The 16,541-nt window shown below is 36.4% G+C and overlaps 3 protein-coding genes across 3 annotated transcripts; all 3 read right to left on the bottom strand.

The window, feature by feature from the left end:
- Nucleotides 1-982: 982 nt before the first annotated feature.
- LOC128210565 (uncharacterized) lies at nucleotides 983-1,892 on the bottom strand. Its single transcript, XM_052914916.1, has 2 exons — nucleotides 1,839-1,892; nucleotides 983-1,462 (listed from the first exon to the last, which is right to left on the bottom strand). The coding sequence occupies exons 1-2, from the start codon at nucleotides 1,890-1,892 to the stop codon at nucleotides 983-985; spliced, it is 534 nt and encodes a 177-aa protein (XP_052770876.1).
- A 1,790-nt stretch (nucleotides 1,893-3,682) lies between these two features.
- Nucleotides 3,683-6,267, bottom strand: LOC128210564 (uncharacterized). The gene is made up of 5 exons (XM_052914915.1): nucleotides 6,136-6,267; nucleotides 5,637-5,805; nucleotides 5,066-5,182; nucleotides 4,273-4,806; nucleotides 3,683-4,011 (listed from the first exon to the last, which is right to left on the bottom strand). Exons 1-5 carry the CDS (start codon nucleotides 6,241-6,243, stop codon nucleotides 3,683-3,685), a joined length of 1,257 nt encoding a protein of 418 aa, XP_052770875.1. The 5' UTR covers nucleotides 6,244-6,267.
- A 1,546-nt stretch (nucleotides 6,268-7,813) lies between these two features.
- On the bottom strand, nucleotides 7,814-16,491 carry LOC128210563 (uncharacterized). The gene is made up of 6 exons (XM_052914913.1): nucleotides 16,384-16,491; nucleotides 15,382-15,550; nucleotides 13,884-14,000; nucleotides 8,948-9,433; nucleotides 8,399-8,491; nucleotides 7,814-7,821 (listed from the first exon to the last, which is right to left on the bottom strand). The coding sequence occupies exons 1-6, from the start codon at nucleotides 16,489-16,491 to the stop codon at nucleotides 7,814-7,816; spliced, it is 981 nt and encodes a 326-aa protein (XP_052770873.1).
- Nucleotides 16,492-16,541: the final 50 nt, after the last annotated feature.

The following is a 16,541-nucleotide window of genomic DNA, read 5'->3' as shown; positions in this document are numbered from 1 at the left end:
GAAGGGCCGGTCGCAGCTATCCGAATAGGAGACCATTGACTCTAGAAGGATTGCAGCTGAAAGAATTCATGTTGATGAAGTATTTTAGACTGTTGAACACTAAATACAGTATAAAAACATTACATAATGCAGATAAAACTGTTCGTGTAGTTGCAGTTTTGTGCAACATGAGAGATTCGTTAATAAGGGATGATGTTGTTGACTAGACATAAACAAAGATCTGTGTATTAATGTAGTTTAATTAAATTCACAGCCGTTTATGTTGTTTATTGTATACAATTTATTGTTTATTGTATACAGTATGTTGTTTATTGCATACTGTATACAAATGAAATTACCTCTTGGTAATTGTACAATGGTTTGGATCTTAAATTTAATAGCCAAATGGTTGTTTTTGCTATTTCATTCATTAATCACACTATGCATGTCTTAAATGAATTTCATATTAAATATGGCACATAAAAAGTAAAAAATATTTTGTCTTATTATCTCTTTTCTGTATAAGCCTACAGTGGCAAAAAACAAGACTAGTAGATGGTGATGCAAATGCCAATTGTATATTGGAGAAGTATTGGGTCTATCCATTAAGTACTGTACAATAAGCTTTTCAAGTAGTGTCCATGACCTTTGAACTATTAAGATATGTATTAAGTATATACATATGCTTGTCCCTTTAAAGTTTGAAAAAGAGTGAGCGAGTCCCTTTAAAATTTGAAAAAGATTTCAAAGACAATAATTTGAGTTTACTCCTATAATTTTATGATGATTATAATAATGTATTACAGTTATAGTTTTTACAAATAATTATATGAATTACCATACGTTTTAACAGATAAATAACAATCTTAAGAATACAAAAGTGTGTGCATTTCTCACAGAAATTTCCATTACAGTTTAGGGTACACATAAAATCACATTCAGATTTAATAATCTTCTTCCAGGAAATTTCCTTTAGTCTCAAGTCCTTAAATTTGGTATGGAATTAACGGCACAAGGATTTGTATTCCGGGGAAATTTTCAGACGACTTGCCTGGAACTCATCTGTTAGTCTAACAAGGAGGTGCTTAAAGTAAAAGTCACGAATTCTAGGAAGAATGCCCTTTATAAATTCTTTACAGAATGGAACATCCACAACACACTGCTTTTCAGCTGTCCACACAACAAACTTGCACAAAGTTGACTCAGTGCAGAACATTGCAACTTGTACTTGGCAATAATAGCCATTTTTTCCCTTGGGGCTCAATTTCGGCTGACCATCTTCGAGTAGAACATCATATTTTCCTAATGATATGAGGTCTACTAGCGGGCGTATTGGACATTTTATTTCAACAATTGTTCTTTTATCTATAATACCGTCTGGGCTGGCGGCAATATATGGCTCCGTTAAACTAACAACAATCCCAGATTTTCTAACCTTGTGACCAGAAATGCTTTCATACCAGGCTCGTGCAACTGGTTCGTAAACATAATTTGTTAAACAAAGTCCGCCATTTTGTTACAACTATACGGTCTACTATTTATTACAATTACATTCAGAAAAAGTGTTCCAATAAAACAACTTACGTAGCTGCTTCTCGGAGGTCATTTTTGGTCTCAATTTTTAAAATCAAATGGCGTGTGAGCGTTCTTGCACACTATCAGGAACTTTCACTTCTGTAATGGCGGACGGTCACGTGATAACAAAATGGCGGCGGTCTAATTTAAGACATAAGAATCGTCTATACTCAAACAAATAAAATAATTATTATCATCTAAAATGCTCTGGCAGATATTGTTTTGTTATCAAAATGAATCGAAATAATGTAAATAATCACACACTGGAAACTTTTGAAACTTACCAGGTGCCCCCTATCCTTAGCAAGCTTAAATGTGAAGGGTTCAAGGCCTGACATATACGTAAGAAGAGCCAGACCACAGATTTTATAAAAACAAACATTAAAATGCCTAAAATAACAACAGTCGGGACTACCGCCTTAGAGCGTCGAGTGTTCTATGATACACCATTTTTCTTTCATTTAAACTAGATTACTAGTACTATATCTTACACCTTTATTACAGTGATTAAAAGTAGATCAATGAAACATGCACAACTAACATTGGGCAGAATCTGCTTAACGACAAGAAAAGAATAGCTGAGCGAAAGCCAACGCTCGTTTGATCATGTGTTGTTTTTTCCTGTCGAACAAGTGGAGTAGCTCAATAACTATTAATGTCATTTCTAGACATCTTCGTATTGCTTTGGGCAATACCTGAACGCTGTTTATTTCAATTTCCCAACGGTTACTGAGTAATGGCCAAGGTTAAAATCATTTACGAAATAATTTCACCATTGCTGTCTCGACAGGCCATCTTTTTTTCTTCGATTAACACGAAGAAAAATAAACAAATTATAGAAACTTATAAATTAAAATACTAAACGACAATAATACTATATCATCATAAGTGACACTTTAAATTCATGTGCAGTAATCATGAAAATAAACATTAAGTTTTAACTTGACTGACAATCCAGGCGGAGTCAATCGATTCACCCGCTTCACCACTAAAAACATTTACCAGGATTTAACTGATGTTTTCGTGTGTCATGTATATTCAGATGAGTTGTTACTAATAATACATTCTTGCTGTGAAAAAACAACCACATCCCAAAAAGACCGATACCGTGACTGAGGTTGAGGCCCATGGATATTCCGGTGGTGTCGTAAAAAACACCCCCTCCATGTCGCTGTAGGTTCCATTGCTTTGTTAGTGTTATTTACTTGGACTCTTATTCAAACCGCTCGGTTTTCCGTTTAGTATTCGTTATAATACACACAGCTTTGATAATCATATAAACGATAAAAGTTGCGATCTTAATCTCACAGTTAATACACTTTTTGAAATATACCAAAACGGATGTATACATATCTAAAACAATGGTTTCTTGGAAGTATAACAAGCTACATTTGAAAGAAGTGTGCAGAAAACACGGTATTTCGACCATAAGAGACGATAGTATATCACAGTAAATATTTTAGCACTCACCAATTATTTGACATTTTTGCGTATTCAGATAGAAAATACACGGTTTCAATCTTGTCATCAGTAATTATTATTACCCATTAATATATTCTTAAGTAAGCAGTTAAAGATTTATCGCTCAAAATCTGTGTTTGTTATGCATGTGTTTGTTTTAATTTCGGTAGGAGTGTCACGTTTAAAGATAAATCCATGTAATTCCGATGCAAAATCATTGGACTCTTTTCATGAATAAATGTTTTTAACATTGTTATGTTTTAGGCACAGCAAGAAACACAGAACGAAGTCTTTATTAACTATATATTCGCTTTATTTCGCAATAACCGAAGAATAAGACAAATATTGTTTACACAAATGACATGCCACAATGGTTTAGAACGACATGTTTTATCTGCTTTTGTAGTTGAAAACATACACTTATCTGTACTTGCATTCTAGTTGATGTTGTTTTCTTGAGCTAATTGGTTGACATTAGCAATAACGGAAATGCAACGTCTGATTATGCATCGATTATTCTGTTTATAAGTTTAATGCACGAAACATAGCACTAATTATGTTGTAATTGGAAGTCTACAAGTTCGCCTATATAGGTTAAGACGTTTCAACACACAACACTAACAATACTGGTCGAAGACAGGCATTCATTCAGAGTGTTACATATATGTTATACTATGACGTTCATCTTCTGTATACTTCTAATCTTGCTTATTTGAAATATGATAAGCAACATTATTCCCAGGCAGAGCAAACATTGGAGCACATTGATGTGTATGAAATAAAGCGGAGATTTATTCTCCATCAGATATCCAATAAAGAGTGGATCGATGAAGAAACCAAGGGCTCCTGAAACTATGAAGAACCCGCCCATTTTACCAGAAATATCCATGGCGATCTCCTGAGTCCAGACAATGAAGGTAATAAATATTGGAGCCATTGCGAACCCGGCCAACGGCACCATAATCCACGTAGCATATGGCACAGCCAGTCCTCCCTCTAGATACACACCGCAAGATGTGAGTAAAAGTAAAATCAAGTATCCAATCATCATTTTTTGGGATGACACAATCTTTGTTATAAAAATATTTACAAAACGACCACATGCAAATGTGGCCCAGAGCAGAGAAATAAGAAATGCTCCCATTTGTTTCGTCCAGTCTAATTGCAAGATAACGTATGGCATAATAAAGGACTGATATTTGCATTCAATGGCAGAGTACGCAACAACTGCACTCCCTAAAACTATAAGAAAAATGCCCGTCTGCGATTTTGACAAAGTTGCTCTTCTTGGATGCGATATAGGCTGATCTTTCGTGACTTCTTGGTGTGCAGTTGCCACCGTGGGTCGAAAGGACAGAACATGTTCATACCCTAAGCAGTACAAAATTAAAAACATACATCCAGACAAGGCCGTCAACAATCCTGTGATCACAAAGGCAATGTGAATTTTACTCTCTCCATACACAATTGTGTCGTCTTGTACAATATTCGAATTGTTAAATGTTTCCCCTTTCTCTGTTGCATTTGGTGTTGATGAAAACATATTTCTTTCTCCAAACATGCTTTTGTTGTAAATCACGTGTTGTGTCATTGATGGTGGAAGAGTGTATTTTTGTGTTTCATTCGCAAACAAGCCATATGATGTCTGGTTGCTTAATACGATTCTAGGCGCCAGGTAGAGACTTGTAACAATGGGGGAGATAATTCCTCCAAATGCGTACGTAAAGCCTAAAGCCTGCATGTACGGACGGCCGGCGAATCCCCAGCATGCCGATACCCTAGCAATGCCTCCTAGAGAAAGTAAACAGAGAGTAATTGTATTGAATCTCTTATAATAACACTATCAGTCTTTCAGTGGGCATGTATCCGTTATTTCACACAGGAATCCGTCCAAAAGACGAAGTTGGAAATATATAGCTTACCACCGTCCCTAACCCCACCCAGGAATCCGTCCAATAGACGCAGTAAGAAATATATAGCTTATCACCGTCTCTGCCTCCACACTCCGCCAATAAGACAAACTTAACCTCCGTCAATACGACTAGCTTACCTCCGTCTCTGCCTCCACACAGGAATCCGTCCACAAGACGAACAAAGAGGAACAACCCAAACCTGGAGCACCAGGGAAGCACGGCACTCGTAACCCCGTTTACTATCGTTATGATTCCTGAAAATAGGCTTGACATTTAATGTCCTTTTTTTCATTTAGATCCTTCAGGGACAGTATATTATAAAGCAATATATTTCGACAAAGTATCATGACTTCCAAATCGGTTTTGCGTAAAGCTGATCCAGAAACGAACTTCATTTTATAAAAATACATACTTTCCAAGCGTATTACAGATTGAATAGAATATTTAGTGCTTAGAGCATTTAGATGGCTACACAATTTCTTCGATTATGCATTGGTACCTAGGTTTTGACGGCGGATAACACGTTGAAGTTGGTCTGAGTAATGGATGTTTAGCGTAGGCAGAACATTAGAACGTTTAAGTGAATTTACCTTTTTCTAATATTAGAAGACAGCTAATTGACAATATAACTTGATCTAAAAAAGGTATTAAAAGGAATCCAATAGCAAGTAAGTCAACGATGCCAAAGAACAGAAAACAGCATCGCACCGAGCAGTTTGAGTTTGTCGAAACGGTCGTAGAGGACACCGATTAGTAGGCTACCAAGCATATAGCCGATCGAGTTCATTGTAAAGATAAGTGACGTCTGTTGCACATTCGTGTCCAGAATCTGTTGTAAGTCCACGAACGCCGTGCCAAGCTGTCCGTACGTCCAACCCTAGAGTGTATAATTGTTATGTACATTGTTGGGTTGCAATCAAATATTTGTAAAACAAAAAATGGGTCAGTTATATAGTTTGTCGTTTAGCGACAAATGTACGCAATATATTAGTTTCGCATCCTTGTGCACATGTGTAAGTACGTCCGAGCTGGACAAAACGTACGTACAGCATTTTTTTTCTTATATTTAACCGTCCACTAGCAAAACGAACACAACAATAAAAGCTTGAATGATAGAAACAAAAAGTTATCAATTTATATGTACTGACAAACTCACACATATTATAAGACAAAACTGGATATAAAATCAACAAAATTAAGGACTTACCAGTAATACGAAGTTAAAATATACACAAAGCGTTATAATAAAGTTCTGCTTGTGACAATTATTTTCAAATCGAAACTTTCCCTTCGCTTTGGTTGAGCCATTGTCCATTCTGGTCAAGAACTTGTTTGTAATGAAATCCCTTCTTTTCTATCGCAATCAATTTTTAAAGTATACTCCAGTGTATAGCAAAACACTTTTTCTTTATAATCCTTCTTATTTATTCACTGCACGAAATGGTCTTCATATGTATGCAACGTCTTAAATGGTAATACATGAATGCATTATCATTGCAATAAAACTATATGGACAAATCAAGTAGCAAAAATAAATGATGACTATGTTTTAAGTCACAAAGTCCAATGCTTGACAAATATTTAACTAGTGACACACAATGTCAAAAGACAATAAACGCATATCGCTTTAATATTTAAACATCCTTATCAAAATTAGTGTTTGGTCTTTTATCTTGGACTGGACAGTGGTCAAAATAATCTGATTCTTACAATATATCTTTGCTGCCAATTTTATTGTTTTACCTGCTCAATAGTGTGTGTGTGTGTGTGTGTGTGTGTGTGCGTGCGTGCGTGCGTGCGTGCGTGTGCGTGTGCGTGTGTGATTATTTTCCAGCTTTGCTTTTTTTATTTACTAGAGGAAAAGAAGTATAAACCAACTGCGTGAAAAAGACACAAGAAAAAACGCAACACCGTTTTAACAACGCAACTATTTATACATATATGGATATTTCCGATAACACAATGGAAAGAACAGGAGCATATCTAGCCAAAACCTAAACCTTAACGTTCAAGGTCTAAAATCTAATCAATCAGAAACACACAACGTCACAAGACAAACACAGATTGCATAAATTAATCGCATTTAAATTTATTTACTAATGACTATTTGGTCTACCGCCTTGCTATTGTCAACGAATCAGGACAAGCCAAGTGGTTCAAAAGGCACTCTTACTTCCAAATAAGATTAAACACAATTACCACTGTTTTTATATACCAAAAAGGATGAAAATTTGTCAAAAACAATGGTTATAAGAGACGATCGTAGATCACAGTAAATCTATTAGCACTCACCAATCATTTGATATTTTTGCGTTTTTAGCTATCAAGTACACGGTTAAAATCTTGTTATTAGTAATATAATTTTCCATAAATGCATTAATTAGTAAGAAGTTAAAGGTTATCACTCACAATTAATGTCAGTCATTCATGTGTATGTATTGATTTTGAATTAGAGTGTCACTTTAAACATTTCAGAATAAATCCGTTGTGATGAGTTGAAAACAAATTATTGCACTGATGCTTCAGAAGTTATGATAGAGAACTGAAAATGTGTGCAAAATAAAGTGTCGTATGGTATAAATATGCAAATCAAATGCAGTGCCTTCTTTGTATAATACATTTCAGGTTCGTTAAAAAAAGAATCAACAATGTACATTCACCAACACTTAAAGAACCCCATAGAAATAGGTAGAGTGTACCTGAGCTATATATACATACCAACAGGCATGCACGCACGGTGCACTCAAAAAGGCACACAATTGCACAATTATTTGAGTAAAGATTTCTGCTATGATAATGTTGCTTTACTTTTAATCTTTAGATAACGCAGAAGACAGTTTAAATTTCATAGTCTAGACTTATACTTATGTGCAATGAATCAGACGTTAAGAGTCTAGGGTGCATTTAAAAGTAAAACATTAAGGTATAATTTATATTAAAAGAACGATTGCATGCAGAGCATTCGAAAATAACTATATTTTCGTTTTGGTTTTATTCAAAGAGTATAAATAATGGAGGTGGGCACCTCATGTATTACATGTTTATGCTATTTTGCAATCTACTTATTTTGTCAGTGACAGGTTTATACCAACAGTTCCTGCATCACTTTATAAAAGAGTACGTATATACGTGTTCCCTTGTCGGTTCCAATGAAAAGCGCTTTCTTGCGTAGATTTGAATTGAATTTCGGAGAACGAAAATGCCTTGATGTTATTCAAGGTTGTATATATATTTTGAGTATAACAACTGTTTAAAAATACAGTACCATCATTTTGCTGGTACACAAGATTGGTTCACTAGCATTGCTGAATACTTCTCTAAGGTTTAGCACTCCCAACACAAGTCGATTAATGACATGAGCTACATATATGTTACATTATGAAGTTCATCCGCTGTACCGGGCCTTATCTTTCTTTTAAGCTTTCTTATTTGAAATAGTATTAGCAAAAATATACCAAGGCAAAACAAACATTGAATCACATTGATATATATCAGGTATAGCGGCGAGGAATGTTCCATCAAATATCCAATATAGAGTGGATCAATCAAAAATCCAAGTGCTCCTGTAAACAGAAAATATCCGCCCATTTTACCGGTAATATCCATGATGTTTTCTTGTATCCAGACAATAAGTGTTGGAAATATTGGCGCCATAGCAAATGCAGCCGCGGGTACCATAATCCACGTGGTATGTGCCACACCCAACCCTCCCTCCAGATAGACACCAGCAGAGGCGAGTAGAAGTAGAATCAGGTAACCAATCAACATGTTTTGAGAGGAGACAAACCTCGATATGAATATATTAACAAAACGTCCACTCCCAAATAAGGCCCAGACAAGGGAAATTAGAAATGCCCCCATTTGTTTCGTCCATCCCAGTTGAATGATAACATACGGCATAATAAAAGACTGATATTTGCATTCAATGGCGGCGTACGCAACAACTACACCTCCAAATACAATGAGAAATACGACTGTCTGTGATCTTGATAACGATGGACGTGTGTGATGTGGGCTACCTTGATCTTTAGTGTCGTTTTGCGGTGGGGATTCCACCGTTGGTCGATAGGAAGGTACAGTTTCAAACCCGAATCCGTACAGCACGAGGTACAGGCATCCAGACAAGGCCGTCAATATTCCTGTTACCACAAACGCAATATGAACGTGACTCTCTCCATATACAACTATTTCGTCTAATGTACTATTCGAATTGTTGAATGTGTCCCATTTCTCTGTAACATTTGCTGTTAAAGAATTCTCAGCTCTTTCATCGACCATGGTGTTGTAATTCAAGAGTTGTTTTGTTAACTGTAAAAACGTACTGGCGTTTGTATAATTTCCATACGAAATGTTAGTTGTCTGGTTGCTCAACGTGATTCTAGGCGCGAGAAAATGACTTGTCACAATGGGTGAGATAATTCCCCCGAATGCGTACGTAAAATGTAAGGCCTGCATGTACGGACGAACAGCAAATCCCCAGCACGACGACACCTTTGCATTTCCTCCTGAAACAAAAGAGCTTGTATACAGACATGCCGGGAGTGGTGCTTAGCATTGAAATGCCGTCGGCCATTTCGACAGAGCTGACCTGGCAGCCCCAGAACGAGGCGCAATCAGTACGGTATGCAAATGAAGCTAGTGTTTGACACATATTTGAGAGAATAACTGCCTTTTTTACATGTAAGAGATAACTATTTCTAGTATATAGTGAAGTCATAAAATAATAAAATGACACTTATTTGTTGATTTCTAATTGTCCCCTGTATACCATCCAAAACGAAACTTTAACACTGTTTCTCAACCCAAAGGATACTGTAACACTGCTTATCAACCGGTTACTACAACATTTTACCTGCCAAATGGGTACTGAAACACTGTTTATCTGCCAAAAAGATACTGCAAATCTGTTTACCATCTAAAAGGATACTGCAACACTGTTTACCTGCCAAAATGATACTGCAAATCTGTCTACCATCTAAAAGGATACTGAAACACTGTTTACCTGCCAAAATGATACTACAACACTGTTTACCAACACAAAGGATGCTGCAACACTGTTTACCTACACAAAGGATGCTGTAACACTGTTTACCTACCGAAAGGATATTGTAAACTGTTTACCTACCAAAAGGATACTGCAACATTGTTTACCTACCAAAAGGATACTGCAACACTATTTACCTACCAAAAGGATACTGCAACACTGTTTACCTATCAAAAGGATACTGCAACACTGTTTACCAACACAAAGGATGCTGCAACACTGTTTACCTACACAAAGGATACTGCAACACTGTTTACCTACCAAAAGGATACTGCAACATTGTTTACCTACCAAAAGGATACTGCAACACTGTTTACCTACACAAAGGATACTGCAACACTATTTACCTACCAAACTGATACTGCAACACTGTTTACATACCAAAATGATACTGCAACACTGTTTACCAGCCATTAGGATACTGCAACACCGTTTACCAACACAAAGGATGCTGCAACACTGTTTACCAACACAAAGGATACTGCAACACTGTTTACCAGCCAAAAGGATACTGCAACACTGTTTACCAACACAAAGGATGCTGCAACACTGTTTTCCTACACAAAGGATGCACCAACACTGTTTACCTACCAAAAGGATACTGCAACACTGTTTACCAACACAAAGGATACTGCAACACTGTTTACCTACACAAAGGATGCTGCAACATTGTTTACCTACCAAAAGTATACTGCAACACTGTTTACTTACACAAAGGATGCTGCAACACTGTTTACCTACACAAAGGATGCTGCAACACTGTTTACCTACCAAAAGGATACTGCAACACTGTTTACCTACACAAAGGATGCTGCAACACTGTTTACCTACAAAAAGTATACTGCAACACTGTTTACCTACCAAAAGGATACTGCAACATTGTTTACCTACCAAAAGGATACTGCAACACTGTTTACCTTCACAAAGGATGCTGCAACACTGTTTACCTACACAAAGGATACTGCAACACTGTTTACCTACCAAAATGATACTGCAACACTGTTTACCTACCTAAACGATACTGCAACACTGTTTACCTACCAAAACGATACTGCAACACTGTTTACCAGCCATTAGGATACTGCAACACCGTTTACCAACACAAAGGATGCTGCAACACTGTTTACCAACACAAAGGATACTGCAACACTGTTTACCTACCAAAAGTATACTGCAACACTGTTTACCTACCTAAACGATACTGCAACACTGTTTACCAGCCATTAGGATACTGCAACACCGTTTACCAACACAAAGGATGCTGCAACACTGTTTACCTACACAAAGGATACTGCAACACTGTTTACCTACCAAAAGTATACTGCAACACTGTTTACCTACACAAAGGATGCTGCAACACTGTTTACCTACACAAAGGATGCTGCAACACTGTTTACCTACCAAAAGGATACTGCAACACTGTTTACCTACACAAAGGATGCTGCAACACTGTTTACCTACAAAAAGGATACTGCAACACTGTCTACCTACCAAAAGGATACTGCAACACTGTTTACCTACCTAAACGATACTGCAACACTGTTTACCTACCAAAAGGATACTGCAACATTGTTTACCTACCAAAAGGATACTGCAACACTGTTTACCTACACAAAGGATGCTGCAACACTGTTTACCTACACAAAGGATACTGTAACACTGTTTACCTACCAAAAGGATACTGCAACACTGTTTACCTACCAAAAGGATACTGCAACACTGTTTACCTATCAAAAGGATGCTGCAACACTGTTTACCTACCAAAAGGATACTGCAACACTGTTTACCTACCAAAAGGATACTGCAACACTGTTTACCTATCAAAAGGATGCTGCAACACTGTTTACCTACCAAAAGGATGCTGCAACACTGTTTACCTATCAAAAGGATACTGCAACACTGTTTACCTACCAAAAGGATGCTGCAACACTGTTTACCTACCAAAAGGATGCTGCAACACTGTTTACCTACCAAAAGGATACTGCAACACTATTTACCTACCAAAAGGATGCTGCAACACTGTTTACCTACCAAAAGGATACTGCAACATTGTTTACCTACCAAAAGGATACTGCAACACTGTTTACCTACACAAAGGATACTGCAACACTGTTTTACAACCAAAAGGATACTGCAACAATGTTTACGAATCAAAATGATACAGCAGCGCTGTTTACCAACCAAAAGGATCCTGCAGCACTGTTTACCAACCAAAAGGATCCTGCAACACTGTTTAACAACCGATAGGCTACTGCAGCCCTTTTTACCAAAAAAAGTTCCAAATCCCTGTTTATCAACCAAAAGGTATCTTAACACTCTTTACCAACCAATGTTTGCTGTAACACCTAACGTTTTTAGCGGACGAAATACGTTAATTGAATTGTAGAAACAATCAAATAAAGATCTAGAGAATGAATATAGCCTGCGTGCTATTGCAAATATTATGTTTATTTCGCATGTGACGATATTTTGAAATACATATAGCATTTTTATTGCACTTGTGAACATCACACCACTATTGTTGATTTTGAATAGAATTTGATTTGATTTGTTAAAAGTGTTCTTAAACCACCAATTTTTGCGTATTAAAACTTATTCAATGTAAGAAAGATATGCTTCTACTACTGGTCATAAAACTATATCAAAATTAAAAAATTCAACAAGGTATTGTTCTATGTTTACAAGCTTTGAATGCCTAGCACCAAAATTTTATGAATCTTTCAAAACATGGGCTACTTTATGGACTGTTGAACATGGGCATATCGAAAAAGAATAGTAACATGATTCAAAGTGGACAGTTAAATAGTTAAGTTCGAAATATTTCGGGTTTTGTTTTCAGGATATGGTTCACTTGTCTCACCCAAAGTGTATGTTAATGTCATTTATGTTTATATATCTTGAACCTCTGAAATGTGCTTTTTTATTATCAGAAATACGTTGCTTTATCTGTATGTATAATAAATACATAAAAAAGAAATACATTTTTTTATTTTTTTCCGACCTCTTAATTCTGCTTAAGATAGTTCAAAATTATAAACATAAATTATGGCATTTTATTCGTACTCCATATGTTTTCTGATCCCGTATCTTACAACAGCCAAGTAAGCGTGTTTAATTGTACATCATATAAACCACGTAAAGAAAGAAAAGAATACTAACACTATCTTGATTGGTTTCTGGGATTGTATCACTCTTCGTTTCTTCCATAAAGATATATCAGAAGAGATAAATCTCACGAGATCAATATTGAATTCACGCAAGCAACTCGACTTACATGAAATTCCCTACGTATTTGCTTTTAATTTATACTTAGTACTTTAGTATATGGGTCGTGTTAACAGTTTTCAACGTGTCTCTACGATGGGCTTACCTCCGTAATAACGACTAGCTTACGTCAATCATAAGGACAAGCTTACCTGTCTTATCGATAAGCGTACCTCCGTCATAACGACTAGTTCATATCTGTCTATACGATAAGCTTACCTCTGTCATTACGACTAGCTTACCGCCACCATAACGACTAGCTAACTTCCGTCATTACGACAAGCTTACCTCTGTCCCCATGATAAGCTTACATCAGTCCTTTCGATTAACTTTCCTCCGTCTCTTCGATCAGCCTACCTCCGTCATAACGGCTAGTTCATATCTGTCTATACGATAAGCTTACCTCTGTCATTACGACTAGCTTGCCTCCGCCATAACGACTAGCTTGTTTCCGCCATAGCTACTAGCTTACCTCTGTCATTATGACAAGCTTACCTCCGTTCTTACGGATAGCTTACCTCCGCCATATTGACTACTTCTACATCCGTCTCTACAACCAGCTTACTTTTGTCCATACACCCAGCTTACCGCATAGCTTCACTCCGCCATTAAGACTAGCTTAACCTCCGTCAGTACGACTAGCTTACCTCCGTCTCTGCCTCCGCACAGCATCCCGTCCACGAGACGAACAAAGAGAAACAACCCAAACGAGGAACACCACGTAAGCACGGCGCTGGTTATCCCGTTTAGTAAGGTCAGGAGTCCTGGAATTAAGCTAAACAGTTAAGTTCCAACAAATAATCGATTGTGTTTAAACATAGTGCATGCCATAGGTATTATGTGTAAAAATTGAATCTTCTTAGGAATACCAGGACTATATCATGACAGGATTATTATGTGAAAACATAAACCAAATTATTGATTATTTCAAAAGTGTTGCTTATAAGCCTTTATGACAGTTGGGCGTGGTTGTGGCTCAATGAAAAGTGGCATGTACACGATTATTAAATTTCTCAAATGATACACAATGGTCAATGTTTTGCACTGACATGCCCCGTATTGCCATTATACTTGCCTTTATTACTTTGCATCTGAAAACTATGACATCTCCAGTTCATCGACATAGTTAGTGATCGGGCATGTGTAATAAAACTCATTTAACCATAGTTTATGGAATGCTTAGAATACAGCTTTTATTTTCAGTTAATTGTAGATAGGCATGTATTAATACTTATTAAGTTCTTGGCTTAGTCATTAAGGATTATAACCTTCGCGGTTGTTTAAGGTCCACCTACTACCACTCATCCGATACACACTCCCTGCGTCTGATTTGTGTCAGCAAATGGAGAATACATTTGAAATCAGTTAGACAACCTGAAGTAATATCTTAAACTCTTAATGATAAGGATCGGCTCGCTCGCTACACTCACTCATCCCATTCTTAATCATAAAGAGTTTACTTTGGTCATCTAACTTTAGCATGAAAATAAACATTCTTATCAGGTTTCATGCAGTTGAGGCACAAAGCATGGAATTTCTATGATAAAAGGGATTTGTTTACAGATTGTTTACTGGCGACAATTGTTTTTCAACCTTAAAGTTTGTTAAAAATTGTCGCATTCTGCCAATTTTATTAACAAACAACTAACAAGACCTGGCAGATACTCATTTAAACGGAAGTGTGTAAATTTAGCCTCAAATCAATCAATATTCATCAAAGTCACTAAACACCTTCGCGCAAAATGCAGATTTATTTCTTAGTTTTCAATATACGTTGATGGGAGTAATGGTAGTTTATCATTGATACAAGCCTTTTAATCCAATCTCACAAAAAAATACTTTTTTACGCTATCTGTAACATCTAACGTACTTTTAACGGACAAAATACATTAATTCAATTGTAGAAACAATCAAATAAAGTTCTAGAGAAAAAATATAGCCTGCGTGCTATTGCAAATATTATGAAAAAAAAGAAGTAACTTTTTTCAACCGACATAACACATATTAACTAAAATTTGACCGATAGACATTCTAACAAAGTTTCATTAAAGATTGAATAAACCTTGTTTTGTTTCCATTGGTTTATTAAATCCAAAGCTCCTTTATGAAATGTATATATATACATAGTTATAAAACGTCGCTTACCGAGCAGTTTGAGTGTTGGTACGCGGTCGTAGAGGGCTCCGATAAGTAGGGTTCCCAGCATATAGCCGCACGAGTTCATGGTGAAGATAAGTGACGTCTGCTGCACGCTCGTGGAAAGAATCTGTTGTAAGTCCACGAACGCCGTGCCAAGCTGGCCATACGTCCAACCCTAGCATCGCATAAATACAAGTTTATTGATTTTATGATATGTCCCCACTGTGCCAATGAGTGACTAGCCCGGCCTGGCAGTAAATAGCTCAAGAGCTTTTACCCGAGGGATTGTTTTTAGTGCAGGGCTGCAACGTGCCATGCTAGCCATAAGTTCAACCCTAACATCGCATTTATACAATATTTATACTCAGTCTGATTTAAAAATTATATTTCGTTACTGATATATGCTGTACCAATGAGTCAAAATAGGCCAGGCCGTAAATGGCTTAAGAGCTTTAGATGCACTCTTAGTCCCAATTTAGATGTACACAATTAATACATTGTTTATTTACCGAAAGGGATGAATAAACATCGAAAACAATGGTCCTAATGAATGTTTCTTTGATTTGATATGAAGGAAACCTGCAGAAAACAATAATGCAATAAGTGCATTGCAAGCTATTAAATACACGGTCACAATCATGTTATTAGTAATTAATATTTTCATAAATACATTATTTCGTAAGTAGTTTAACGTTTATAACTAAAATTCATGTTTGTTTTTCCTGTGTATGTATTGATTTTAGATAGGGGTGTCACTTTAACTCGACAAGGTTGTTTTTTTTCAGTACTGAGCTGTGACCACACATTTGCAACGCGTGGTCATTTATTAAACTGTTTTGAATAAATGTTTATTTCCTGAACGTTTTGACGTTGTTTTCATGATTTGATCATATAGACAAACTAAAATGTCACGTAGTTTACATTTATTCATTGGTTTTAAATGCTTTCATTATCTGATTACAATCATTTAAAAAGCGTTATATAGAAAGAAAAAGGTATATAACTTACCAGCAATATGAAGTTAAAGTATACACAAAGTGTAATTATGAAATTCCGCTTGTGACAGTCATTTTCGAATCGAAACAGTTTCTTAACTTTGGAGCAACCCTTGTCCATTTTGGTCAACAAGAAATGAATGGGTGGGAAAAGTGACCACTTCGTTTCTA

This window comes from Mya arenaria, chromosome 12, assembly GCF_026914265.1.
Source record: "Mya arenaria isolate MELC-2E11 chromosome 12, ASM2691426v1".
NCBI classification, from domain to species: Eukaryota; Metazoa; Mollusca; class Bivalvia; order Myida; family Myidae; genus Mya; species Mya arenaria.
This window is presented reverse-complemented; position numbering and strand designations above follow the sequence as displayed.